Raw genomic sequence first — 25,570 nt, 5'->3', positions numbered from 1 at the left:
AGAGCACTCACTCCCCAGGCAGACTGCCTGGGCTCAAACTGATTCTGCACTCAATGCCCATGTTTCCTGTGATCCACATCTTTGCCAAGTCGGGGCAGAGGTGGTATTGGCCTCACAGAGCTGACAGCCCTGGGCTTGACAATCTCAAGGTCCTTTGCTCCTCCAGTAATTAAATACAGCATGGCCTCAGTCACGGGCCAGGTACTGTATCTGAACTCTGCATCATGTTTTGGGCGATTCTGGCCACAGGGCTGGGAGGAAGGGACTGTTTATCCCACGTTAGAGCTAAAGAAACAGTCTCGGGGAGACGGAGACCCTGCGGACACAGATCACCCAGCTAGGTAGAACGAAATGCGGATTCTTACTTTCTGGGACACCCCTTTTCCTAAGCCGGTCCTGTCTGGGCAATTGTGAGTCATGATTACAGGAGCTGGTGGCATCTGCCAGTGGGCTGAGGTGACTGCAATGGCTGATTCCTCATCAGCAGGAGGAGTGAGTCAGGGACAAAGAATGCAGTCCAAGGGCCAGGGAGACGGGAGTCCCCCCGGACAGGGCAGCCTGCTGGCCCCCTGTTCCGACAGGCCCAGCTCCAGCTGGGAGCACCCCAGTGGTGTGGGAAACCCTGAGTAAGGGCGAGAGCATCCAGTGGGCTGGGACTGCAGGGCCAGAATGAAGACATTTGCTGGGCTCCATCCATATAGATATATTTCTGGAAAGGCCCCGACGGCTCATAAAATTCTATTTTTAAATCCTCCACTGTTTCCAGGCCACAGAGTGGGAGATTTCTGTTCTGCGGCCTCAATGCCAAAGACACTCAAATACAGGCCTCTCATCACCTCTGCCACCCGACGCACACACAGTCTGGCCCCAGCGAACCTCCTTCCAGTCCCAGCGTCTGAGAGCTGGCAGTGACCGCAAAATATGGACAGAAACACTGCAACACCACCACCGACACCATCCCCAGAGCCACGTCACACCCCTGCCTCGGCCACCACCATCACCAGCACATCAGTCCCGCCACCATCATCAGCCCCGCCATCCTCACCACCACCATCATCATTATCACGACCACAACCGCCATTATCGACCCCCCGTCACCATGACCATGACCACCATCCTCTTCACTAACATCAGTACCATCCCGTCCATCATCACACACCAACACCGTCATCACTTCTACCACCAGCAGCACCAGCATCACCATGCCCATACCCACAGCCACGCTGACCCCCCCTCACCGTGGCATCACCACCATCCCCATCGTCGTCACACCGCCACGCCCACCACCGTCATCCTCACTGTTGCTATCACCACTATCTTCATCAGTACCATCACCACCCCCCCATCATGACTACATCATCCCACCACCAGCTTCAGTCACATCTTCATCACTACCATCACCACCCCCCCATCATGACTACATCATCCCACCACCAGCTTCAGTCACGTCTTCATCACTACCATCACCATCCCCCGCATCATGACTACATCGTCACCACCACCAGCTTCAGTCACGTCCTCCTCCATACTCATAAAGATAATTTGCTACATTTCTAGTTCATTTTATAAAGTGCTTTCCTATCCAAAGTTTCATCAGTTCTTTAGATGAAAAATCCGCGGCTCAGAGAGAGGCAGTTCGATGCGCCTAAAGTCACAGTGACAGTGGGTGCTCGAGCCAGAACCTGGCCTTCGGGCTCCGGGTCAGGGCTATTTCTGCCCCACGTGTTTCTGCCCATTCCACAGTCATGATGCTCACAAGTTCACTAAGAAAGAGCTCCCGGAACACTGGAACTCAAAAACAATTTCAGCACACGTTCTTCCAAAGCCTTCATCATACCAAAGGGGTGACCCAGAGGGGGCAAGAGCAAGTGAAGGCTCACGCAGCAACCGGACCAATGCCTCTCCTGCTACTTTCAGTGTGGCTGAATGTGGGGGCTGAGCAGGATGAGGTCAGCAGGGTCCAGGTTTGTGTAGGGCACAGCAGACAGACCAAGGAGAGTGACGTTATTCCTGTGGGCACTAGGAAGGTACGGAGGGACACAGCCAGGTTTGTGCTCTGCAAAGTGCTCCAGTGAAGGAAGGATAGACGCACAAGACCCTTTGGTGGCTGCTGTCCAACGACCTCCCACCCAACCGCCGGAAGGCACGAGTGTATTATTCTGACCCGGGAGCCACAAATGCTAGCACACAGCTGTGCACACTCACCCGGATGCCAGTGATGCCAGGGGGGCCGGGGGGCCCGTCCTCGCCCTTCAGTCCCTCTTGGCCCTTCTCGCCACGTTCACCGTCAGGCCCGGGGTCACCCCTGTCCCCCTGGGGTGGAAAGACATGAGGAAGGAAGACAGAGAAAGAATAAATTAGTCACCAAGTCCATCAGAGACGCCAAACCTCAGGGCTCCATTGGGATGTCCAGAGCCGACCAGACCCTGGATTCCCCTGATGGCTCAGCCAAAAGGGTCAGCCTGGCACAGACAACACATCTGTTGTACATGACATCGTCCAGGGGCCCTGCCTAGGCCAAGGAGTGGGCCAATCAGAGGGAAGAGAAGACCTCGACCACGCCCACCCCGTGCAGTTTACAGGAGAGGGTCAGGCTGGAAGGCTGAGATGCTTTCTCTCCAGCCCTGTAGACACACTGGGAGAACAAGAGCCTTAAAAAGCTTAAGGAAATTTTTATAAAGGAAAAAATTCAGCCGATTCAGTCTCTCGGAACAAACTCTTCCCATGTTTCTGAGTTGCGTTTTCAACCCTTGTTTACACAAAACCATTTACAATAAGTAACAAGTAACAGTTTCGATGGCTACATACCAGGTGCAGAGCGCTAAAACAACTGTCCCAAAGCAGTGAAATTAGCAAATCTAGCTTTAAAGGCTTAATCCAACTGGACTGCATGTTTCCATCTATTGTTTTTTTGAATGTCTTATTCCATTTACTGAGAGTAAGCGCTCCCTTTGCTGTCTGCTCTGCGCAGCTCTCGTTCTCACTGGCTGCAGTACATTTCCTCTGTCGGGTGGGTGGCAGCGAATGCTTACACGGCACTTGTCATTTCAGGCCGTGTTCTAGCAGGCCGGGCTGTGCCACGATGGGGCCCTTGCCCTTGGGCCCCGTGAGCAGAGCAGGTGCAAGGGCTTCAGTACAGGCAGACGTGGGGAGGGGCAGGGCAGCAGGGGCCTGTGGCCGGTCTGCAGGTGGCTGAGCTGTGACTGGACAGAGAAGCCCCCGGGGAAAGGGTATGAAGCCACGGTGGGGAGGAAGGGGTGGGTGGAGGAGCAGGATTGGAGAGGCAGGAGCATCTTTGCCGGGTTTGTTTTCTGGCACCACACTTTACGAGGGACACTGATAGACTGGTGTGGGTCCAGCAGAAAGAGCAGGGTGTACCAGGGCAAGCAGCAGGAACTTGGGAACCGGAACGCTGAGAGCAGTCTGCAGGCTGGTTGCGCCAGGGCCCTGGGCTCTGGGTGTAGGCAGCTGGGGCCCAGGATGGCTGGGGAAGTTTCTAGCTCTGGTCTGAGAGGATGCCCCAATGAGTGGTGGTAGGGGGCGATCCAGAGATGACACAGCTGAGGGAGGCAAGAGCCAAGCTGGGGTGTGGGCCAGTGCAGAACAGATCTGGGCACCAGGAGAGGGTTGAGCAGGTGGGTCTCTGAGGTCCCTTCCCACTGAGATGCTCAGATTCCAAGCCCAGCCTGGCATGGAGACAAGGCTGGCCCTGACAATCCTCCTGTGGATGCTCTTGGCTCCAGGATTCCCCTTCTGGCCTGTTATCCTGGCCACCTGCTCTCCTCGCCCTCAGAGGCAGAGAGCCTGTTCCAGGTGGCTGGGCTGGCTTTCTGGGAGGGGCCCTAGCCTGGGCCCTGCAGGGGCACTGGCTCCAAGACCTACCCAGACCCCCAGAGCCTGGGTTCCCACACACCCAGTGGTGGATCCCATGCAGATAAGGCTCCGGGAGTAAAGGACTAGGGTCCCAGAATCCAGGACATCTGTCAGGGCTCAGAAGAACCTTTACAAGTTGCCCAGCTCAATCCTCGATATTTACAGATGGGGAAAATGAGGCCTAGAGACAGGTAGAGACTTCCTAACGCCACACGTGAGCTCACGGCAGAGCACAGGTAAGACCCTGGGTTCTGGTTCTTCTCACTCCAGGGTTCTCTGCTCAGGGGACAATACCTCCTCCCCCGCTATTGGATTCAGATCTCAACAGCTGTTGACTTGGGCAAGTTTCCTCATTTGCAAAATAAGCACCAAAGGGTTACTGTGGGGAGTAAAGGAGATAATCCATGTAAATAGCTTAGCATAGCATCTAGTGCCCAAGCGCTGCATAAACGTGAGCTATTAGTAGGAATCCCTGTCATGGTTGCCACCATCAGCAAACTCAAAAGAGATAATCAGCATAAATGATAAAGTGCTGTGCACGTCTGAGAGGCTGTTTTCGCCATGAAGGTGATGCTCGGACAAACGCCGTAAAGGAAATAGATTCTCTCCTGGATTCATGCAAAGCCCAGGAAGACACTGCGTGTGTGCTAAGTTGCTTCAGTCGTGTCTGACTCTTTGCAACCCCGTGGACTGTAGCCCATCAGGCTCCTCTGTCCATGGGATTCTCCAGGCAAGAATACTGGAGTTGGTTGCCATGCCCTCCAGGGGATCTTCCTGACCCAGAGACTGAACAAGGGTCTTCTGCATTGCAGGCAGATTCTTTCCCATATGAGCCGCCAGGGAAGCCCAGACACCACACATCTGCACAACTATTCCAGCCCTACGTAGAATTGGCTTTGGAGGGAGTGGAAGAGGAAGAAGTAGGGCCCAGGAGCCACCACAAGTGAGCAGGAGTGACTGTGAGGTGCCCAAGCCTGGACGACCCCCTCCCACCCCACCTCAGCAAAGATTCCAAGGAGACGTGAGGCGGCTGCCCAGAGGTGAGGGAGGCCCCCACACACCATTCCTTGCTTTCCTCATCTGTCAAATGGAGGCGGTAATGAATCCAGCTCGGAGGGTTGCTGGGAGAGTTAAATAGCTTAATTCATCTAAAGCTCTGAAGGCAGGTGACGCAAGTGTATGAGTGTACAAAGCATTTTAGCCAGAATGTTCATCAGCATCATCGCGATTCATGCAGGCACTTGTCAAAGAGTGTGGGGAGGCCATCAGCTGCTCTGGGTCTCCGGAGCCAGACCCTAGGATGCAGCAGGGTTGGAGGTGAAAGAAGGCAGATGGACGGCAGACAGGGGGCGCTCTCAACCTTGCGAGCAAAAGGCAGGCAGCTGGGGAGCCAGCCGGGGCCTGTCACCTAGGCATCCTGGGGACAGGGCAACGCAGGCCCAGAGAAGGGGGTGTGTATCTGAGGTCATAGGAGAATCAGTGGTGACCGAGGGAATCCTGGGATGTGACACTTGGAAGCCTGGGCTGGGACAGGTCAGCCCTGGGAAAACCCACCTAACAACAGTTTAGGGCTAGGTGAGGGGTGGGGGCTGCAAAGACAGAGAGTGATGCCCACCTGCCCTGGGGTTTGGGGGAGCCCTAGCACCTTCTTAAGGCCACAGCATCTGTGGCTGACACATGAATCTCACCAGCAGGGCTGAGATGGGCCCACATGCTTTGGTGCCAACGAGCCCTGGGTTTGGATTTTGGATTTTCACTCATAGGCATAGACTCTGGATGCACACACCTCAGCCTGAGCCCCAGTCTCTTCACCTTTAGAACAGGGGCATGGTGCAGAGAGGTAGCCGACTCTCAGGTCTTGCCTGTGCCACTTACTAGCGTGTGTCCTTGGACAAGTTGCTTAACCTGAGTCTCAGTTTCCTCATCCAAAGACAGGACTTACCCCATAGCACTGATCTAAGTGATACATACAAAGGGCTTAGTGTATTCCCTGATAGTCTGTGCCTATTCCTCCAGAAATAGTGGCTGTGAGTCACGGGTGGTGATTACTCTTCTGATCTTTTAAGATGTCTGGAAGATAATAGATATTAAAGCTTCTGGCCTGGTACCACCTTGAGCCAAGAGAAGCTGCAGTTTTGAGGAGAAAGGCGGCAGTGAGGAGTAGAAGGTGGGGTTAGTCCCCAGTCCGTGAGCAGGGTAGGGAGCGGGCGCCGAGCAGGGCTTACCCCTACACAGCCTGCGCTCCCTAGAAGCTGGAGGACTGATCTCGGAGTTTATGAGAACACAGTGCTTCTGGGGGAATACCTGGGTATTGGATGGGATGGCAGTGGGGCCAGAGGCAGAGGCAGTTCCAGAATATTCCCTCTCCCCCAGACTCTGCACCAGAAGGACACTTACCTTCAGCCCGTCAGGCCCTGCAGGGCCACTGTCACCCTCGAGGCCTGGCTCTCCCTGGAAAGGGTAGTAGGAAAGATGAGGAGACATTATTGGGGAGGGGGTTCCAGTGTGATTTTATTTCCTCCCCCACACTAGAGCAAGACCCCAGCCCTGATCTCCTCTAGTAGTGCCCCAGAATGTCTGGCAACAAATAAGCAGTGGAGCAGACCCCCAAGCCACAGCCTGTTCTGTGTGCAGGCTGGGGTGGGGCAGGGGCTACCCAAGATAGAAAGTACTGGTCCTGTGTCCAGGTGGGCTGGCTGGACTGGGGAGGTAGTGAAGCCTACTGGTTGAACAGGCTTTGATGTCAGACCTCAGTGCCCCCACTGGGCTTCCCATTCATGGTGGTCTGGCCACAAACAACCTTCTTAGCCCCCATGGGTGTCTGTTTCCTCATCTGAAAATGGGCTGATACACTTTCTTTAAGGGTTCCTACGAGAGCCAGTATAAGCATCCCACAGATGTTGGCTGTTAGATATATTCTTCTGGGAATTTGGAGTGAGCCTTCATAAAACACCTTGGTGGAATCCCATTTCTCAGATGAGGAAAGTGAGGCCATTTCTCAGACTTTCTTGCCAGCAAGTTTAGGAATGATACCAAGCCCCTGAATCCCCATCTGACCTTCAGCCAGGTTCCCTGCTCGCCTTTCTGGCTCCAGAGATGCCTCTGGATGTCTCCGGTCTCTAACGGGCTGTCAAACTGTCTGTGTCTCCCTCTGCTTGTTCATAGCTGTTCAGCATCTGAGCTGAAAGGGGCCTCAGAAGTCATCAAATACAGGGATGGTATAGACGGGACAAGGGTATAGATTCCATCCTTGCTGTGTCCATGGCAGGCATCACTAGTCAACCTACTAGCCATTCCTCTTGCGTCCATGGCAGACATCATTAATCGATCTACTAGAATGAGGCTTCATGAGGACAGGGCCTTCTGTTACTCACTGCTGTGAAGTGCCTGGCACACAGTGGGCATCAAGTGAGTGCACGTCATGCTCTTTCCTAGTGACCCCAGATGGAGCCTCAGGATCCTGCTTAACACAGTACTCCAAGAAACTATACTGCTCAATTTTCAAGGCCTTCTTCCCTCGTTTTACATCTTAGCTCAGTTTGTGGAGCCTCTTAACTTTAGGCAGGGAGTAGTAGGAGGCATTGGAAAAAGGCACAAATGAGAAACTGGATTGGGTGCTTGGTGCCTGCACTAACCAAGCCCTCCACACTAACTCTCTCTCACTCCTGGGCCCCACCTTCCCCATCCGTAAGGTGCTAAAGGATGCTTGCTCTGTATACCTCACAGCACCCAGAGTCCACTTTTAGGCAGGGACCTTATAATTCAAGCACAGGACATAGACAGATGGGTGCAGAGATGTCCCAAACCTTCTCAAAGGAAGCCAAGCTCTGTGGGTTTATTTTGGTAAAAGGAAAGATAACCTTCCACGTAACTTTCCATGGAACAGGGTGATAACAGGTGTTTGTCAATAAAAACACTTGGAGGTCAAATAAATTTGGAGATTCTGGATCCCCACAAAAAGAACCCCCAATTTCTTGGTTGCAGTCCTTCTCAGAGCCTTGAAAATGCTCCCGCTAACCTGTAAGAGGGAACACCGAGCATGCAGAATCTCAAACATTTTGACCACAGAATGCTTTTCTCTGCAGAGCACCTCTGCATTGCAGAAATGCTGGCCTGCCAAGAGGCAGGCTGGATGAGGCTGCAGAAATTCGTGGTCTGTTTGTACAGCTGAGGAAACTGAGGCTCAAGGAAGCTGAGTAAAGGCCCTCCCTCCACCAAATACCATGGGGGATAGGGAAGGGGACTTTCCAGGGAGAATCAATTTGCTTTGACTTACCCGCTGCCCAATGAGGCCCTGCTCCCCAGGGATGCCCAGAGGCCCAAGGTCACCCTAGGAGAAGCCAAACACAAGTCCATGGGCAGGAGGATAGGACCAGCCCAGCTCTCACCCCACCTTCTTGTTCTCATCAGTTCTGATGTGGGGGAAGCAGGGGTGGGCCCAAGTCTTCTCCAGGACTAGAGAGAAACTGTGAAATGCCAACCACAGCCCCTGTTCCCAGTAAGCCCTGGGCATGTTCAGGACCACCACTAACACCACCATCACAGCTTAGCTCACACGTACAGCCCTGTTTCAGTGCTTTTTTATTTCACACAGCTAGTTGTCAGAACAGCCCTGCCAGGGAAGGGGTCTGCTTTTACAAATGAGGAGACTGAGCGACTGTTGGTTAAGTAACCAGTCCGAGCTCATGAAGCTACTAAGTGACAGCTTTAGGATCCAAACCCAAGCAGTTAGTTTGGCTCCAGGGAGTATCAAATACAGAGATGGCAACTCTGAGGCTGATCACCTTTACCCACCCCCTGAGAGCCCTGGAGAGAAACCCAAATGAGGAAGAGGCCCTAAATGAATCAGAGTAAATGTCCCTTGTACATGCATGTGTGCTGAGTCACTCAGTCATATCTGCCTCTTTACAATCCCATGGACTACAGCCTGCCAGGCTCCTCTGTCCGTGGGATTCTCCAGGCAGGAATACTGGAGTGGGTTGCCATTTCCTCCTCCAGGGGATCTTTCCAACCCGGGGATCAAACCCGCGTTTCCTGTGTCTACTGGCAGGCGGATTCTTCACCAGTGACTCACCTGGGAAGCCCTAAACGTCCCCCACATCCTCCAAAAGACCCCCAGAAGGGTCTCTCTCATCTGGAGGTTTCCAAGCCACACTCTCTCTCTACCGGTGTCTGCAGGCACAAGGAGGAGGCGGAGCTCTGAGTCCCCAGCCCGGCCCCAACCAGAACTGTCCCATTTCTGTTTTATACATGGGGTAGTTTCTTGCATTATTCCAGCAAAAGATTCTGAAACTAAGTCAAGACTGAAGGTTCCAGGCCTCCAAGTCCTGCACAGGGAGCGGGTCCTCTTCCAACAGCAGAGCGGGGACGGGGTCTCCCCAGAGCCCAGGGATCAATAGGCTCCTGTTTCCCTGCAGGTAATGAGGGGCACTAGCGTTGAAACGCAGATGCTATCTCAGGAGACCAGGAGGTCCGGCCGCCCCGGCATGGGGCAGGTGCCAGAGAAAACACTGCCAGACGGTGGGGGGGCAGCGAAGGGGGCTCCAGGCCGGCTGGGCCATCTGCTGTGGCCATGGCCAAGCCCTACTCCCCAGCCAGGAGCACAGAGAACCCATTATCCAGGGCACAAGAAAGGCTCATTTCTCTTCCACGGAGAGGACGTGGCCGCCAGCTGGGAGTTGGTTTCAGCAAGTTATTTTTCTCTTCTTTCATCCCCTTCTTACCTTCATGCCAGCTTCCCCAGGAAGGCCCAGTTCTCCCAATGCACCTGGTGGTCCCTGCAAAAAAAAAAAAAAAATGCCATGGGTCCATCCTAGAGCAAGGGCTGGTCCCTGGTTTCCCTGGTTGCCAAGGGAGGAGATAACTGAGGCAGGCTCAGAGAGGGCAAGGGACATGCCCGAGGTCACACACCCCGAGAGACCCAGAGCTGGGAGCAGGCTGCAGCCTTTGGGAGCTTAGGACTGGGACTAGGCGAGGGGGGTGGTGGTTGGGCTCAGACTGCGGAGCCTTGGGGCTACCCAGAGGCTGCTGGAGCCTTCGCCCTCCCCATGAGTGTGGTTGACCACGGTAGGAGCCCTTGGCAAGCGAGGAGAGGAAAATTTCATGATTCACATAACAACAGGGGAGGGAGCCAACAGATGCTACATTCAGGGCTGAGGGATTCCAGTCCTTCTTCTCTCTGCAGCCAGGCCAGGATGACAAGGGTGGGAGAGATCCCCAAGTTATCATCACTAGCATGGCCACAGCCCCTGCATAAACCCTAGGGCTCAGTTTTCTCCCCTGGAGAAGGCAGGGGTGCCTGAGACCACTTTCAAGCTCCTTGCTGCAAGACCTTAGGAGGACTGGTTCAGTAGTCAAACCTCCGTGTCAGGATGAAGTCCCAGCAGGGTCAGGATGGGGGATATTGCCAAAAAGCGTGCCGAAAAAGAGGCACTGCCAACCCCCCATGAGGGTCCTGGCATGCCTACATCCCACCCGCTGCCCCTGGGCTGGGAAGCCCAACCCCACCCCCTCTGGCATCATGGTAGATCTACCTTCTCTGCCAGGCCATCTCCCCACCAGTGCCTGCAGGACACGGGACAGGGAGCCCCGAGGAGAAGGGCTGGGAAGGGCTGCTTCCTCCCCAGCAAGACCACGGGGTGAACAAGGGCCTTCGGCACTCACCTTGGGTCCCATCTCTCCGGGAGGGCCAATTGGCCCCTGGGGTCCCTGAGGGCCCTGGAAGATAGACAGACACACAGACAGTCGGGAGAAGCCAGCCTGGGCCCTCTTTGGGGTCCGAGGCTTGGTAGTGCAGTCTGGAGGGACAGGTGAGGGCGAGGACCCTGGAGCCTGGGACTCTGCAGGTCTCACCCCCACCCCCGCCTCACTGAGGACCCTGGTCCTGAGCTCCCTCCTCACCTGCATCCAGCATCACCCCCCGCCCGTCCACCAGCACCCTCTCCTAGGCATCTCTGAAGACTCAGGGCGGCCTCCCCTGCTCAGAAGCCTCCGGCTGGCTCCCGAGCCTCACTCACTCTGTGCCCTCGGCCTGGAACGCAGTTTCGCCCACCCACTGTTCCAAAGGACATCTGCCCGAGCTTCTAGATGTGGGCTGCTTGATCTCCAGTCCTCCCCCTGTCCCTCAGATCGCTCCTCCCAAGCCCCAAGACGGTGCTGTCTTCATCACCATCAGTACAGCCACAGCCTCTTCATGGGGCTCCTCAACACAGCGTATGCTGCTGCTGCTAAGTCGCATCAGTTGTGTCCGACTCTGTGAAAACCCACCCTTCCAGGGAGATCTCCTAAAAGGTCCCCTCTGTTTCCATCCCCTCAACAGCTTCCTGTTGCCTCTGGGACAAAGAACTAACTCCATCCATGGCTCTGGGTGACTGGCCCCTGTGACCGTGTCCCGCCTTCCCCAAGATCCAGCTCTGACCACACCAGCCATGCTGGACTCTGCAGGGCCCCGACAGCGTGTGGGTTTATCTGCACACTGCCCTCTCTCCTTTGCAGACCTGAAGGATGCGGCTCCCTGCACTTTGCGCTGTGCTAAGCACTGGGCCTGGCGTGCTGCACTTCATGGGGTCGCAGAGCCGGACACGACTGAGCGACTGAACTGAACTGAAGCACTCTCTACACGCTTCCTTATTTCATCCTCACCACAGGATGACAAGAGAGGAACCATTATGCCCATCTTACTGGCAAGAAAACTGAGGCTGGAAGGCAAGGCAGGTAGACCCAATCCAGAGCCCCGAACTTCCCCAGCCAGTGTTCTCTCCCGGACCCGAGGCCTATCCATGGGGGTGGTAGAGCCCCACACTGCCCCTCTCTAACCCCTCTCCTGGTCTCATCACAGGACAACACCCCCCACCCCCACCACCCAGCAGGTGAGGACGCAGCTGAGACCAGCTTGCCAGGGGCAAAGATGCAAAGAGCAAGGGAATGGGCACTTACCGGTTCTCCTGGGAGGCCCTTGGCGCCTGGGGGACCGGAAGGACCCCGGAGGCCCTGCAGGGACAAAGCAAGCTGACCTCAGTCCCTCCCTGGCCTTCCCCGCCCTGCCTGGCCCCTGGGTCTCAGTCAAGCTGTCGTATGGAATGAGGGTCCTGCCATGTGACACATGGGAGTGGGCAGCTAGAACCTTCAGGATTTCCACAGCAGGATGAGAAAGGTGGCTAACGGGGCTATTTCCTCCCCGCCAAGTCCCACAGAGAGACTTTCACAAACCGGCGGCGCTACTTACAGGAAAGCCTCGTGTGCCCAAGTGCCCTCGCTCGCCAGCCACGCCCTGGAAGCACACGCGGGCTGTTAGGAGCACTTATCACAGAACAGGGAGCAGGGAGAGGGGCTGGCAGCTTCGGCCTCACATACCTGCTGCCCGGGCTGGCCCAGTCTGCCCTGTGGTCCTGGCGGGCCCTGCAGGAAGCCAAGCATGAGGGGCGCAGTGGGTGCTGGGGAGGACTCTTCCCTGAGAAGGGACTCTTGCTTCCATGGGAGATAGGAGCCCCGGGGGTCACCACATACACCCCCCCTCCCCAGTGTGCAGGCGGGCAAACTAGGGGGAGTGGATGGCTATTGGCCAGGAGCTGTGGGTCGAGAACAACGGACCCCTGCATCCCGATGAGGGCGGAAGCCGTCTCAGCAATCAGGGATCCTGGAAGGGCTTGGGGAGTCAGGGGCCAGGCCTGATTCCGCCTCCCTCTCTCTCATTCTTGTCTCCTCTGTCTCTCTCACTCATGTGCTCTCTGTCTCTCTCAGTCTAATAGCTCATTCTCCCTTCCTTGTCCCCACGCTGGGGGCATGCCAACCCCAGGAAGTGTGGCCAGATGAGCTCTCAGGAGCATGCCCTGCAGCCTCTCAGGGACGCCCTGCTGTCCCCGAGGGGCCTGTTACAGAGGAGGCGGCGAGTCTGGATTCCTGACCCACCACCCTGGGTCAGGAGACGAGAGGAAGGGGGTGGGGGTCAGTACCTTCAGGCCCTTGGACCCCTGCTCCCCAGCTGGTCCGTCCGGTCCTCGGGGTCCCTGGAATAGGAAAAAGGGGCTGGCACAGTGGACAGCAGGGGTCTCCCTTGGGCTGGGAACCAGGAGGCGGGGCTGCCCAGAGCCTTGCGTTCTTCCCTGCACAAGCGGGGGTTCCCTCTGCCTCCCTGCCTCCCACACACTCCCCACCCGCAGGTGGGTCAGCCAGAGCAATGTGTCTGCTAACACGGCTCTGCAGAGGCCTTGGCGTAGGTGGATGCAGTCAGAGGCCCTACCGTTCTGGAGTGGGCCTGGTGGTAAATTGAAACCCTGTTTAAAGAAACCTTGGAGGGGGAGGAGCTGGGGTGGGGGTGGGTGGGGGGGTGGAATCAGCCAGCCAACCCATTTCACAGATTTGGAAACAGAGGGCAGAGCCAAGAGACATGTGGCCACGGCCCGGCAGTCAGGTCTTCAGACTCCGTCCCCTGCTCTTCCCAGAGCACACGTGGGGTTGAAGCAGCCTGTGGACCACGGTCCTCAGGGGAACCTGACAGAGGACACCTGGGGAAGGGTCTCCACATGGTCAGAGCTATGGAGCTGCCCCTTCTCCAGCCAGATGAGCAGCTACTCTGGCCCAGCTCACGTGAGGAGGGGCAGGCACAGGGCAGCTGTGGCTGGAGCCTTGGGCTCAAATCTGACCCTTGAGACAGGATGTCCGGTCTCTTGAGAACTGGGAGGCCCCTGGGGCAGGCAGACTCTCTCCCTCCCCCTCACTGCACAGATGGGAACACTGAGGCCCTGCAAGGGAGGGAATTTGTTTAAGGTCCCTTAGCATATAAGCAGCTGGTACTCCCTGCAGGGTTCTACGGGCCTCCCATAGGAACACAGATGAGGGTGCCCTGGGGTCCCCCATGGAGAACAGTGTAGTGTTCGTTCTATAGGGGCCAGAAAGGCTGTGTTGGGTGTTGGGAAGACAAGGAGGAGGAGGCTGTGAAGGAGGCTGGCCCACCCTAGTCTGGGAGTGTGGAGACCAGCCACAAAAGGGGCCAGGGAGGCATCTCAGGGGAGGGGGTATGAGGGAAGAGAAAAGTGAGAAATCATTTAAATACTGGACAAGGATATTTTCAGTTAATAATGGAACCATAAAAAGTTATCATTTCTCTTATCAGCTACCTGGGACTCCCCATGTTTCAACTCCACGTCGCAGCCTTAAACAGTGCTCACGGATGAACTCAACCTGGGCCAGGAGACCACGCGGCTGCGAGTCTTTGCTCCTGGTGTCTCAGGCCTCCGCCCAGAACTCCCAGGGGTCCGGCACCAGGCACAGTGCTGCTTAGGAAATGCTGTGTCTAGGGGAAAGTGACAGCTCCTGGCTGAGCCTCAGTTATACCATCTCTGAAATGGGAATAAGAAATCGCTCCCTCAAGGCAGGAAGTAATGCACATGGGCAGCTCGGCACCTGGCATACAGTTAAGTTCTCAGAAGATCTGATTTTGCCAAAGGGGGCTGCAGGCTCCCGAGGGGCAGGGGCGCAAAGCAACGGCTGGCCTGGGCAATCTGGATTCAGGGCCCTGCTTAGTATAGGCAGCTTATATCAGGCTGAGAATGTTCATGGGTTCAAGATGAGGTTTGATTAGAGGATGTGGGTGCAAGTCCTGGTGTTGCTGCTGGCTTGCTGTGTGACCCCAGGGAAGCCCCTTCCTTTCTCTGGGCCTCAGTCTCAGGTAGATATTGTCAGACTACCTGTTGGACTTAACACCCCTGATTCATACAGGACTTGGTAGAGATGGAGATAAATGGAGATGCAGGGCACCCCAGGTCCTGAGACTTGGGACAGAGGCTGAGCTGATGGCAGGCCTCTGTGTCCTCCAGAAACGGCTGCTGAGCCCCGAACTCTGTTTCTACCTGAGCATAAACCTTCCTGGAAAGGGACAGCTCTAGGAACAGAGCGGAGGCCCAGAGGTGTTGATGGCTTGGCCTGAATCACACAGCACCCTCTTTACTTGGGGAATCAAAGTCTCTCTGCAAGAAAGCTATGAGATCTATAACAATAATAATAGCATCAACAGCAGCAGCAATCATCGTGAAAGCTATTTTCCTCATTTGACATATAAGGAAATAGCCTGTGGCAGCCCTGATAGTAGGTGGAGGAACCAGCCTGTGACTCTAAGTCAGCTAGATGCCCACTTTTTTCCACCACTACTTGTCTCTATTTTAATCAGTGAGGGAGTGAGTTCCCCATCACAAGGGCTTATGCAAGTCAGGGCCAAGGCACGGTGTCCCAGGACACAATATCTAAAATTCCTCTTACCTGGGAGACACTGCTATCCTCTGGGAAGACCTGGGGTTTGCTGGGGGAAATAGGACCAAGCTTTCTTGTCTGGGGAGAGGAAAAAGTAGAGAGGCCCCAGCCACCCGCCTCCCCAGTTCTCCTGTGCAGGGAGAGGCGAGCCTAACCCTGCTCTGGGCCTCTCTGCAGCTCATTCTATGTCCTGCGGGTGCCCCAAACCTGCCCCTTCCTTCTCCATGGCAACACTGAACACGGGAGGCAGGTCCGGGTTTCAGAGCCACAAATCGCTTCCTGTGTAGCCACTCCCCAGGAACAGGTTCGCAGTCACAGCTGCGGCTGCCTCCCAGCCAGGCTGGGCTTCTAGCTTGGCGGGTAGGAGCCCCAGAGGACAGAAAATCTGGCCAATCACAGTTGTTGTGAATAAGGGATGAAAAGGGAGTGAACGTGTGCCCGGCACTCGCTACGCACCGCTGCCCTTCCAGGTGCTCACCATGGGCGGTGCTGGCAGAGGAAGCGTCTCCCCACGGCCATCCAAAGAGGTTGGTTCTGCTGCTGACCCCTTTTATAGAGGAAAAGCTGGGGCTTCAGGGAGGGTAAGTCAGCTGCCCAAGGTCAGAGGGGAGGAGGAGCTGGGATTCAAAGCCAGATCTGCTGAGCTCTCAGCCCCACTCACACGAGCAGAGCTCAGTGCAGGCTCTTGGGTCGCAGAATCCTCATGACTCTGTCAAAGTGGTTTTGGAGAGAGATAGCAGAGTCTCCCAAGTAAGAGGACTTTTAGACATTGTCTTCTGCAATATCCTGCCCCAGGCTCTCACCTGATACTCCCTGAGACAGGGAGTTCATTCCCACACTGGTAAACAGTGACCGGTTAGTAGTGGGAAAAAATTGGGCATTTGGCTGTTGAGTTCAAATTCTGGCTCCTTACAACTTCCACCTAATGTCAGGCACTGAGCCTTACAGAGAAACTGGTGTGAGGGACTTCACTGGTAGGGAAAGACCCCGAGGTCCCAAGCAGGGGGCCCAGGTTTGATCCCTGGTTGGGGAACTAGATCCTACATGCCACAGCTAAAGACAATGCATGCCTCAAAAAAAGATCTGCATCTGGCGAAGAATGCTACACTAAGACCCGGTGCAGCCAAATAAATGCGGGGTGGGGGAAGAAGCTGGCCTGAAGTCCCCGAGCTGGTCACTGGAAAGCCTGAGATGTGCCCCTATGTGACCCACGGACCCAGACCCTGATCAGCAGCTCTACCAAGAAGAGCTCAGGATCTGAGGCCCCATCCTGGCCCTGGACTTGACCTCTGTGCTCATTCTTCCCCAGGCAGGGGGGTAGGGGACTCAGGGGTTAGGGGAGACAGGTGGTGGGTAGCGGGGCCCATCCTGCACGCGGGCAGAGAACAGGCAGGGCCTTGCAGGCATCGAAGCTCATTTCCCAGAGCGTATTTGGGGAAACTGAGGCCCAGAGGGCACAAGGGCTTGCCAGGGTCACAGGGGAAGCCAGGAGCTACACGGGGAGATGGCCCAGATTTGAGCTCTTTAACTGGCTCAGCGGGCACCTCTCCAGTCCCCGCCCACCCTCAGGGACCACGTCATCTACGAAGTGGCCAAAGGTGGCCTGTCAGGCAGGGGACCCAGGGCACAGGGTCCGACAGGTTTTGCATCTCCACCAAACCCAGCCAGGGGAGGGGGCTTGTGTTCCTGAAGTTCCCCTTCCAGCCCTGAAGATTCTGTGGTCTGGAACCTGAGTATTATCAAGGAGGAGATACCTTCTTCAAGCCACCACTGGGAAAGATGGTCAGACGGCTGCAGGAAGCTCTGTGACTTGACGGGGGCCTGAGCCTGTGCATCCGGCAGGTTGTGGGGGGCAGGGCAGCTCCCCCTCCTGCTAACCTGGCATCCTGGGGCAGGAGAGGATGTGCAGAGGGCCAGGGTGGAACCCGGCTGCCAACGGGCCTCAGCCACTGGCAGAGACCAGGACATGGCACAAGGAGAGGCCCTGCCGGGTCCAAGGAATGCCTCTAAATCTCACCTCTCGCAGGCCGACTGCTCAGACCATCTGGTTCAGGGGAAATTGTTCAACTACTTGAAATTCAGCCAGGAAGAGAAGAGCCGTCTCAGATCCCCTGAATAAGCCTGAATACAGGCCAGGCCGCCTGCTCCACCCGTGCCATCCTGTTTCCTTTTCACAGAGCTGCTGTCCTGGCACCTGAACATCCACTGGGGGCAGGAAACCGCCCCATCAGCCCTCCCTGCCTCCAAAAAAGTCAGAATCCCTGGGTTCAAAACACAGTCTTGCCACTTTCTAGCTGTGCAACCTAAGGCAAGTCACTCAACCTCTCTGAGCCTTACTTTCCTTTTCTGTACGATGAGAATTAAGACTAGCACCTATTCTTAATTATAGGGTCATGTTGATGATTAACTGAGTCAAGGCATGTGATAGATAGTGTTCAGCACAGAGTAAGTATTAGTGATCACCTCTGGCTACCATGTTCAGGCCAGCCCTGTGTAAAACCTCCTGTGGCTCCCCACTACCCTTGAAGCATTGCCCACAGGTCTAGCTGTGGTGTCTGAGGCCCACTTGGTTTGATAGCTTCTAATTCTTGGTTTCACTCCTCTCCCTGGCTCCTCTATTGAATGGGGATTCCTAAACATGCCACTACAGCTCACCCTAGGGCTTCCTCTCTGTCTGGAACCTGGCATCTGTTTAAGCATCTGCCTCTGCTTGACGTGTTCCCGGGTACCCTGGCCAGGTGAGATGCCTCCTCCAGGCTCCCAGGCTGCCATCAATGTGTTCATGACCCTATACTGTCTGTTTGGCCTTGATGGAGCCACAAAGCCACACAGGGGTCCTGAGGGTGCTATTCTCATGATATCTACAGAACCTCTAACAATGGCTGGCCCCTAGGAAGTGCCTAATTGCAGGCAAACGAGTGCATGAACAAACACAGGAACAGACAAAGCATTGGTGCCACAGAGCCCCCCGTGCCTCCTGGATGGCAAGGCCTGGTACTCAGAAGTGGGCTGCGAAAGATGAGTGGGGTTCCCACACTGAGAGTCACACCCAGCAGGAGCCTGGAACCCTGGCTGGTGCTCTGAAAGTCATAGATCTCAGGTCTGGGGTGGGGAGGGAAGGATCAGGAGGGGTCTCTCCAAGCAGGTGGCCCCTGCCAGCATCTGCCCCAGGGGGCTGGGCCCCACTTACCCGGCGTCCCTTTGCTCCCCTCATGCCCGGTGGGCCTCGAGATCCTGGAGGACCCTGTGGGAGGAGAAAGAGTCTGCAGAAGCCCCCTTTTCGGAAGCAAGTATAACACGGAAGAATCTGCCTGCAGTGCAAGAGACTTGGGGTCGGGAAGATTCCCCTGGAGAAGGGAATGGCAACCTACTCTAGTATTCTTGCCTAGAGAATCCCATGGACAGAGGAACCTGGCGGGCTACAGTCCATGGGGTCACAAAGAGTCGGACACAACTCAGCAACTGACACTGGGGGATAACACGGAAGGCCAGGCTTGCAACCTCAGACCGGCACTGCTCGGGGGCGGCCCCTCCCGAGCCCAGCAACTCCAGAAAGAAGCCCTAAGCACTTAGCCCAGTGGGAAGGAAGGTCTGTCGCGCCCCGCCCCCCACCCCCCAGAGAATCAGTCAAGGAGCTGCCACCTTGAGCAGGAGTCAGTGCCTGGGAATCCAGTAGCTGGGAGAAGGCATCCTGAATGGATGAGCCACTTCCTTCTTTATCTCAAAATCAACAACCAGAAGCTAGGAAGACATTCCTGACCAAAGCCTCCTCCAACGCCCACTTCACTCTTTCTCCCTCCATCAGTCAGAAGAATACGGGGGTCCCACGTCCTGTTTCCTACCCTGACCTCAAATATGACCTGAAAGCATCCAGAAGGCTCTGAAGAGGGCAGAGAGAGCCAGAGGGCAAGGGGCAAGAGGCGGCAGAGCCAGACCAGGGCCCTGCGGGGAGGGAGGGTGAACGGGAAGCAGGCATGGAGTGGGGAGGGGAGGAGGGGAGAGGCTGAGCAGAGGAGAGGCGGGTGGGGGAGGCATAAAGGAAGGAGCAGGGTCTGGCCCAGGGAGGAGGCCCGGGTTATCTCGGCTTGATGAAGGGATGACACGAAGAGACAGGGAGGGAGGAAAAGAAAACACAGAGCTGGACTTGTTCCTGGAATTCCCAGCACCTGGCCCAGAACAGGCTGATGACAAGGATTTTGGGAAGGATTGGAGAAGACAGGATAGGAAGGGAGGGATGGAGGGTGAAGAGAGGAAGCAGGCCACCTCGCTGCCTGGTTCCTCCCTGCCCCCAGCGCCTCCGAGGTTCCAGGCCCAGCTACACATGTCAGGCTGTCAGGCTGCCTCTTCACCCCAGGCAGGCCAAGGACCCCTCCAACAGCTGCAAGAGCCTCCCAGCTCAAGCGGCGATTCTCAGACTGGGCGTGCTCCCTTTCCAAGAAGAGGTGGCCTCATCCCCCACACTGAATACCAGGGAGAGGCCCAGCTCAGTCTGGGGCCTCAGGAAAAACTCTTCTTTCTGCTCTCTTTCCCAGGCCTTGAGGGGTGCAGACCCTCCAACTGCTAAAGAGCCAAGGTGAGGGCTGGATGCCAACCAGACCCCCTGTCAGCAGAGCGAGCAGGGTGTGGACCCGGGCTTGGCCCCATACAATGAGGGACTGGACTTCCGGATGATGAAGAACATGAAGACTGGGTGAGAACCACGGACCATTTTATGGAGGGATCGCAGACTGCAGAAGGCATGCAATTGCGTCACTGGGAAATTTCAGGAGCCAAGTCTTAACTCAGAGGCAGTAGGGTGCTTAAAAGAGCAGACTGTTCCACCAGAGAACTAGGTTCAAATCCCGACTCTGCCACTTACTAATTTTGTGACCTTTTGCAAGTGGCTTACACTCTCTGGGCCTCAGTTTCATCATCTATAAAATGGGTATAAGAGAGTTTTTGCCTTCTATAGTTGCTAGGAAGATGAAATGACTTGGAGGTCTTCAGTTAAGGGTTGCTGTCAGCTCTCTCAAAGAGGGAAGAGGTCAGAAACTGAGGGACCCAGGGCCTGACTGGTCCCTCTCCAAATAATGGAGGCAGTAACCCTGGCTGACCTCAGTGGACTGTAAGAGAACATGGATGTTACAGAGCTTGGAAAAGTGAAAAGTGCCAATCAGCTATGAACAGTATTATCAGAAATGTCAGTTTCACAGTCTTACTGATAATAGTAGAAATTATCATATCTAACAAACAGAGGTAGTACTTACTATTGTACCTGACTTTCCTGGTGGCTCAGACGATAAAGCATCTGCCTACAATGCGGGAGACCCAGGTTTGAACCCTGGGTCGGGAAGATCCCTTGGAGAAGGAAATGGCAACCCACTCCAGTAGTCTTGCCTGGAAAATCCCATGGACGGAGAAGCGTGGTAGGCTACAGTCCATGGGGTTGCAAAGAGTCGGACACGACTGAGCCATTTCACTTACTATTGTTCCCATTCATTAAGCACTTGCTATATTCAGGTAGTTTGCTAAACATTACGCCACGTGTGGTATCATTTATGTCTCACCACAGTCTCATCATGAATGTGGTATTATGCCGACTCACAGGTGGGGAAACTGAGGCTCAGAGATGCTATAAATGTTGCCAACAATCACACAGCTAACAAAGAGGGAGCCAGGATTTGACTCAAAGTGTCTAATTCTAAAGCTTTCTGCACCTCCATGCCATCATGGTTCCCCAGTGGCACTAGGGACAGCTGGCTGTCCAAAGAGACCCAAGTGTCCAGCCCCATACTGTAACAGAGGAAGGTCAGTGGCAACCTTGGGATCTGAAGGCAGCAACTCACTGTCTGATCTCACTAAGTCAGAGCCAACCCATTGAACAGATGGAAGCACTGAAGAAATGGGATGGGGGAGGGGCCAGAGAGCCATGGAGGCGGGAAATGCAGAGGAGGCCTGCTGCTTCTTTCTATGCATTGGCCTGAAGGCCCTGCTGTTTTCTCATCTCCTTCTGGCCTTCCTTTTTGCCCCATCAATTCTTTTCAGACTTTCCTGCTCCCGTTGGACAGATGGGCAGACTGAGGCTCAGGGAGGTCCAGACCCAGGGACACAGCTGGGATTTGATGATAGAGCACCAGCATCCTGTTCTCTGACTTTGGCCCTGCCCTGAGCACCTCCCACACTCCCGAACTCCAAGCACACCATCTCCAGGAGCATCTGCTGGGGCCTGGTCCTCGGGTCCTCTGAGTACTGGGAAGGAAGGTGGGCCAGCAGCCTTTGGGCTGGATGGGCTAGGACCCTCAGATGAATGCCTCAGTCTGCCAACCAGTCTCTCCAGCCCCAGGCCAGATGTAACTTTTTCCCTCCTTCTCACAAACAGGTGGAAACCATGCCATCAAGAGCGCAGAGCGCTGGCTTTTGATCCCAGCTCCGCACTGTGAGCTTTCCCCCTCATCAAAATTGTGGAGACTTTCCTGGTGGTCCAGTGGCTGCCAGTGCAGGGGGCCTGGGTTCAATCCCTGGTCAGGAAGCTAGATCCCACATGCCGCAACCAAGAGTGTGCAGGCTGCAACTAAAGATCCCACAGGCTACAACTAAGACTTGGCAGGGCCAAATTAAAAAAAAAAAAAAGAAGCTATAGCGGACTGGCAGGGCCACCTGCTGCCTGGAACCTCGATCTCTGGATGATGCTTAGTATCCAGGCTTCCTGCCCCTGGGCTAGCGCTCTGTATTCCTCCTCAGCACCCAGCACTGCCTCTCCCACCCCTCCCTGCCTTGGGATCCTCAAGAACATCCCTGATACTTCAGTCATCACGAGAAGCCCAGAACCCCTGCATCCTTGGACCCTCCGCCCACTTGTCCCAGCATTTCCCATCTTCTCCCCTGCTTTCTCCAAAGCAATGGTCACTTATCTACCGCCTTCTCTTTCCCCACGCCACAAGAGGAGCTCCTAAAGGGGAAGGACAGCTTTCTGCCCTGTTGATGGCACTTCCTGGAATGGACATGTGACACGGTACTTCCCGAGTGAATGAAGAGAGCAACAGCAGTGCTAATGCCCACGACACTCCCTTGCAATGACTGTCCCTACGTAATGAACATTAGCTGCCTGGTTTCATTTCACCTACGTGCTCGCACTATCATGACCAAGATTATTTTATCTATTTTTTCAGATAAGCACAGTTCAGGCACACAGAAGTTGAACGATCTGCTCTGGCAATATAGCGGGAAGCTGGGATTTGACCCAGGTCTGCCTGGTGTTGAGACCTAGACTCCACCATGATGCAACAGTTAAGTCTGAGCTCAGCGAACACGAAGGCTTTGCTTACCGGAGGTCCAGGCTCTCCCGGGTTTCCCACCACACCTGGGATTCCAGGATGGCCCTACCAAGAAAGAGATGAACAAGGAGGAATCAGTTCTGGAAGCTTCCTCTTCCATTTGCAATCCTGCCTCGGCCAGCTCAGACCCAGCCCAGGGCTATGCGGGCAGCAGCCAGGCCCCAGGAGGAAGGAGCTGGTCATTGTGAAGGCCTGGGGTTCTCAGAGGCAGGCAGACGACAGCAGAGCTGTCACCGTGGCTGGGACAGGAGAGGGCAAGGGGATGCAGACTGCTCCTTACCATCGACCCCTTGGGTCCGGGCGCGCCTGGGGGTCCCATCATGCCCCGGTCACCCTGTGATGGAGACAGCAATTCAGGGAGGTCACGGCAGTGGGCGGCTCTGTGGGGACAGGTGCAGAGTGCCCTCCGGGGACTAGAGAGGGACAAAGCCTTGTCCAAGATCTGTGGCCACATCACCCAGAGTCATCAGAAGCGAAGACGCCCAGCAAAGTGTGGCCATGGGCACTTAATGTGGTTCGAATCCCAGCTCTGCCACTTCCCATCTGGGTGACCTTGAGCAAGTCACCTCCCCCACTGGAGCCTTGGTTATCTGGTCTGTAAAACACACCTGCTGGCATTCATAAGGCAACTTAAAGCACTGGGATGCTTTTTTAAAAGGTAAATCTCTGCCTCCCACTGTTGCCTGCCCGCGTGCAGTGTCAGTTTACAGCCGTGAGCAGCCCAGACCACAGGGATAACTCTCCCAGACATCTGGCTGCACTTGGGGTACTGGCCAGAGGGCAGGGTCGAAGCCCCAGGAAGTGCTGGAACAAGTGACAATGGTTCTTTGAGGGTCTGGAAGGCCAGGGCAAGGAGGAAAGGCCAGAGAGAGAGGTCTGAAACCCCCAGGGCGACTGGCCCCTTCACCTTTCCAACGTTTCAAAGCACAAGCGCTATCGCTTAGACATTCCCTCCAACGTGACTTACCTTTTCTCCCATGATTCCTGGCTCTCCGACCAGACCAACGAATCCCAGAAGTCCCTGGAAGAAACATGTACAAAAGCAAGAGAAAGAAGGAAGCAACGTGAATTCAGGGATGGACTGAGTTTCAAAGACACCTGGCCCAAGTCTCTCTTGCACTGGGGCCGTCTCCCCGTGTCTCCCGCCCCATGCCCGGTGACCCAGCTGGCGTGGGGCTGCCACCAAGGAGAGAAAGCTGTCTCTCTGGGCACCGTCCTGACTTCCTTCACTCCACCAGATGGTTCTGATTTCGGAGCCAAGCGGTGGGGCCGCTGCCAGCATCCCTGGGAGCACCACACATTCTTTCCCCGCCAGAAGCTGGGAGGCGGCCACGTGTGGGGAGGGGATGGGATGGGGGAGTCGGCGGGGGAGCAGGGGCAAGGTCCTTAAGTGGTGCTGGGAAAAGCGGTGCTTGTGAGAAATCTGTCCCCATCTTTTGGGGTTCTGGGGTTGTTTCAAAGAGAGAAACAAACCTGTTGGCTGGAATAGAAACACCCTAACAGCCTCTGCCAAAAGCCCTGATTGAAATCTGGGAAGTGGGAGCCCTTTTACTGTCCTGTGAAAGGCTTCCTCTCATTTCTGAAAGGGCACACACACTGTAGTTCCTGTTGCTCTTTTTAACTTCACTGGGTGATAACTGGCCCCTGTGTTCCAAGGCTCTTCTAGGCAGCTGTAGGCTTCGCTCGCTGCCCAGAGCAGGCAACTCACTCACACTCAGCAAGGATGAAGGGCTTAGTTAGAGGAGGGAGTCAGACAATTGTCAGTCCAGACCCTACTCTCTTCAGGAAAATTCCAGCAGATGGAGGTCTAGTGTGGTACAAGGGTTGCAAAAGTTGTTTTCGAAGATCCCAGGTTTGCAGCCAAGAGTTTCTGGGAGAATTAGGGAAGACCGAGGGATGAGTGAATTGGTCCCATAAAATTTGCTCCCTGTCCCCAAACCATATCCAGAAAAAAATGAGACCTTAAAACCTGATCAGAAGCAGATTGGAAATTGTTCACTAGGGCAGTGAAGCTGGCCAGGCAACTAGAGGGAAGAAAAGGCACCAGATTCCCAAGGGTCAGCTCTACAAGGTTCAGAGACAGTCTTAAAGTGTCAGCTCAGACCAGGACTGTGTGTGTCCTGCAACTGCAGCCTAGAATGCAACGCTGGTCTGGGTGGCCCCGAAGCCCATTCACCTGTCACTCCAACGCACGTGGCCATGAGCAGGGCACAGGTCTCCCTGGCACTTTAACCCCATCACCATACGGCCGGGGGCCTGTTTCCCTGGGTTCAGAGTCCCTTCAGGGTTGAAGTATGACATGAGAGGGATGAGGTTCAAGGTATGAGATCACAGCTAATAAGTCAGAGAAAATGACCAAGTATTTGTCTTTTGCAACAACCTACTTTAAAAATTACTTAGCTCATGTTCAGGGTGATAGGGGGTCCCCTAGTGACTCAGACAGTAAAGAATCCAATCCGCCTGCAATGCAGGAAACATGGGTTCGATCCCTGGGTCAAGATGATCCCCTGGAGAAGGGAATGGCAACCCATTCCAGTATTCTTGCCTAGAGAATTACATGGACAGAGGAGACTGGTGGACTACAGTCCATGGGGCCGCAAAGAGTCGAACACCTACATTCAAGGTGATAGCAATATTAATAACAACAGCTGTCACTTATGACGGGCTGAGCCCTGTAACTGACACTTTATCTACATCATCACCATTCAGCCTTTAGACTTGTGGACCCTGGGGAAACTGCAGAGCCTCTAAACCTCATGTGCAGAGTGAGAGAACTTACAAGAAATGGTTTACCCTTCCTCCCGGGGTTGTTCTGAGTATTGGTGATAATGCATGGCACATGTAGGCACTCTATAAATGGTACTTCCCTCCCATCCTATTCTAATTTATTTTAAAAGGCCACAGGGTTAAGACAGAGGCCTGAGCTCCCCACAAGGGAGCAGTCAGACGTTTAGAGGACACTGAGTAAAGGGAATAAAAACTACTCTGTTAAAAAGCCCCTGCCTGACTGGCCCAGAGAAACAGAAATTTCATAGCTACTTTAAATTTATGAGTTGTTGGGTCCTGAAAGGCAGGCAGGTCATAAACTTCAAATAAGAAGCCCACCCCTGCCCCCCCACCAAATCCTAATGAATAAGGGC

At 55.0% G+C, this 25,570-nt stretch overlaps 1 protein-coding gene and 1 long non-coding RNA gene across 9 annotated transcripts in view; one reads left to right on the top strand and one right to left on the bottom strand.

The window, feature by feature from the left end:
* Positions 1 to 25,570, bottom strand: part of COL27A1 (collagen type XXVII alpha 1 chain) — a 153,102-nt gene that overhangs the window by 34,342 nt on the left and 93,190 nt on the right. For 7 of the 8 annotated variants that reach the window (XR_003512404.1, XM_027550601.1, XM_027550606.1 and 4 more), the window contains 13 exons: positions 23,398 to 23,451; positions 22,711 to 22,764; positions 22,422 to 22,475; positions 18,308 to 18,361; positions 12,825 to 12,878; positions 12,226 to 12,270; positions 12,098 to 12,142; positions 11,809 to 11,862; positions 10,537 to 10,590; positions 9,597 to 9,650; positions 8,150 to 8,203; positions 6,271 to 6,324; positions 2,206 to 2,313 (listed from right to left, as the gene is read on the bottom strand). Coding sequence is in view for 7 of the 8 variants with exons in the window: in XM_027550601.1 (XP_027406402.1) it covers positions 2,206 to 2,313; positions 6,271 to 6,324; positions 8,150 to 8,203; positions 9,597 to 9,650; positions 10,537 to 10,590; positions 11,809 to 11,862; positions 12,098 to 12,142; positions 12,226 to 12,270; positions 12,825 to 12,878; positions 18,308 to 18,361; positions 22,422 to 22,475; positions 22,711 to 22,764; positions 23,398 to 23,451 (738 nt within the window). In the remaining variant the exon portion in view is untranslated. The remainder of the gene's footprint in view (positions 1 to 2,205; positions 2,314 to 6,270; positions 6,325 to 8,149; positions 8,204 to 9,596; positions 9,651 to 10,536; positions 10,591 to 11,808; positions 11,863 to 12,097; positions 12,143 to 12,225; positions 12,271 to 12,824; positions 12,879 to 18,307; positions 18,362 to 22,421; positions 22,476 to 22,710; positions 22,765 to 23,397; positions 23,452 to 25,570) is intronic. The other variant, XM_027550603.1, reaches the window with a different exon arrangement.
* Positions 15,398 to 21,625, top strand: LOC113897705. Its single transcript, XR_003512407.1, has 3 exons — positions 15,398 to 15,644; positions 19,650 to 19,807; positions 21,476 to 21,625. It is a non-coding gene; the product is annotated as an uncharacterized LOC113897705 (long non-coding RNA).

This window comes from Bos indicus x Bos taurus, chromosome 8, assembly GCF_003369695.1.
Source record: "Bos indicus x Bos taurus breed Angus x Brahman F1 hybrid chromosome 8, Bos_hybrid_MaternalHap_v2.0, whole genome shotgun sequence".
NCBI lineage: Eukaryota > Metazoa > Chordata > Mammalia > Artiodactyla > Bovidae > Bos > Bos indicus x Bos taurus.
The sequence above is the reverse complement of the archived record's forward strand: the minus strand, read 5'-3'. Positions and strand labels throughout refer to the sequence as shown.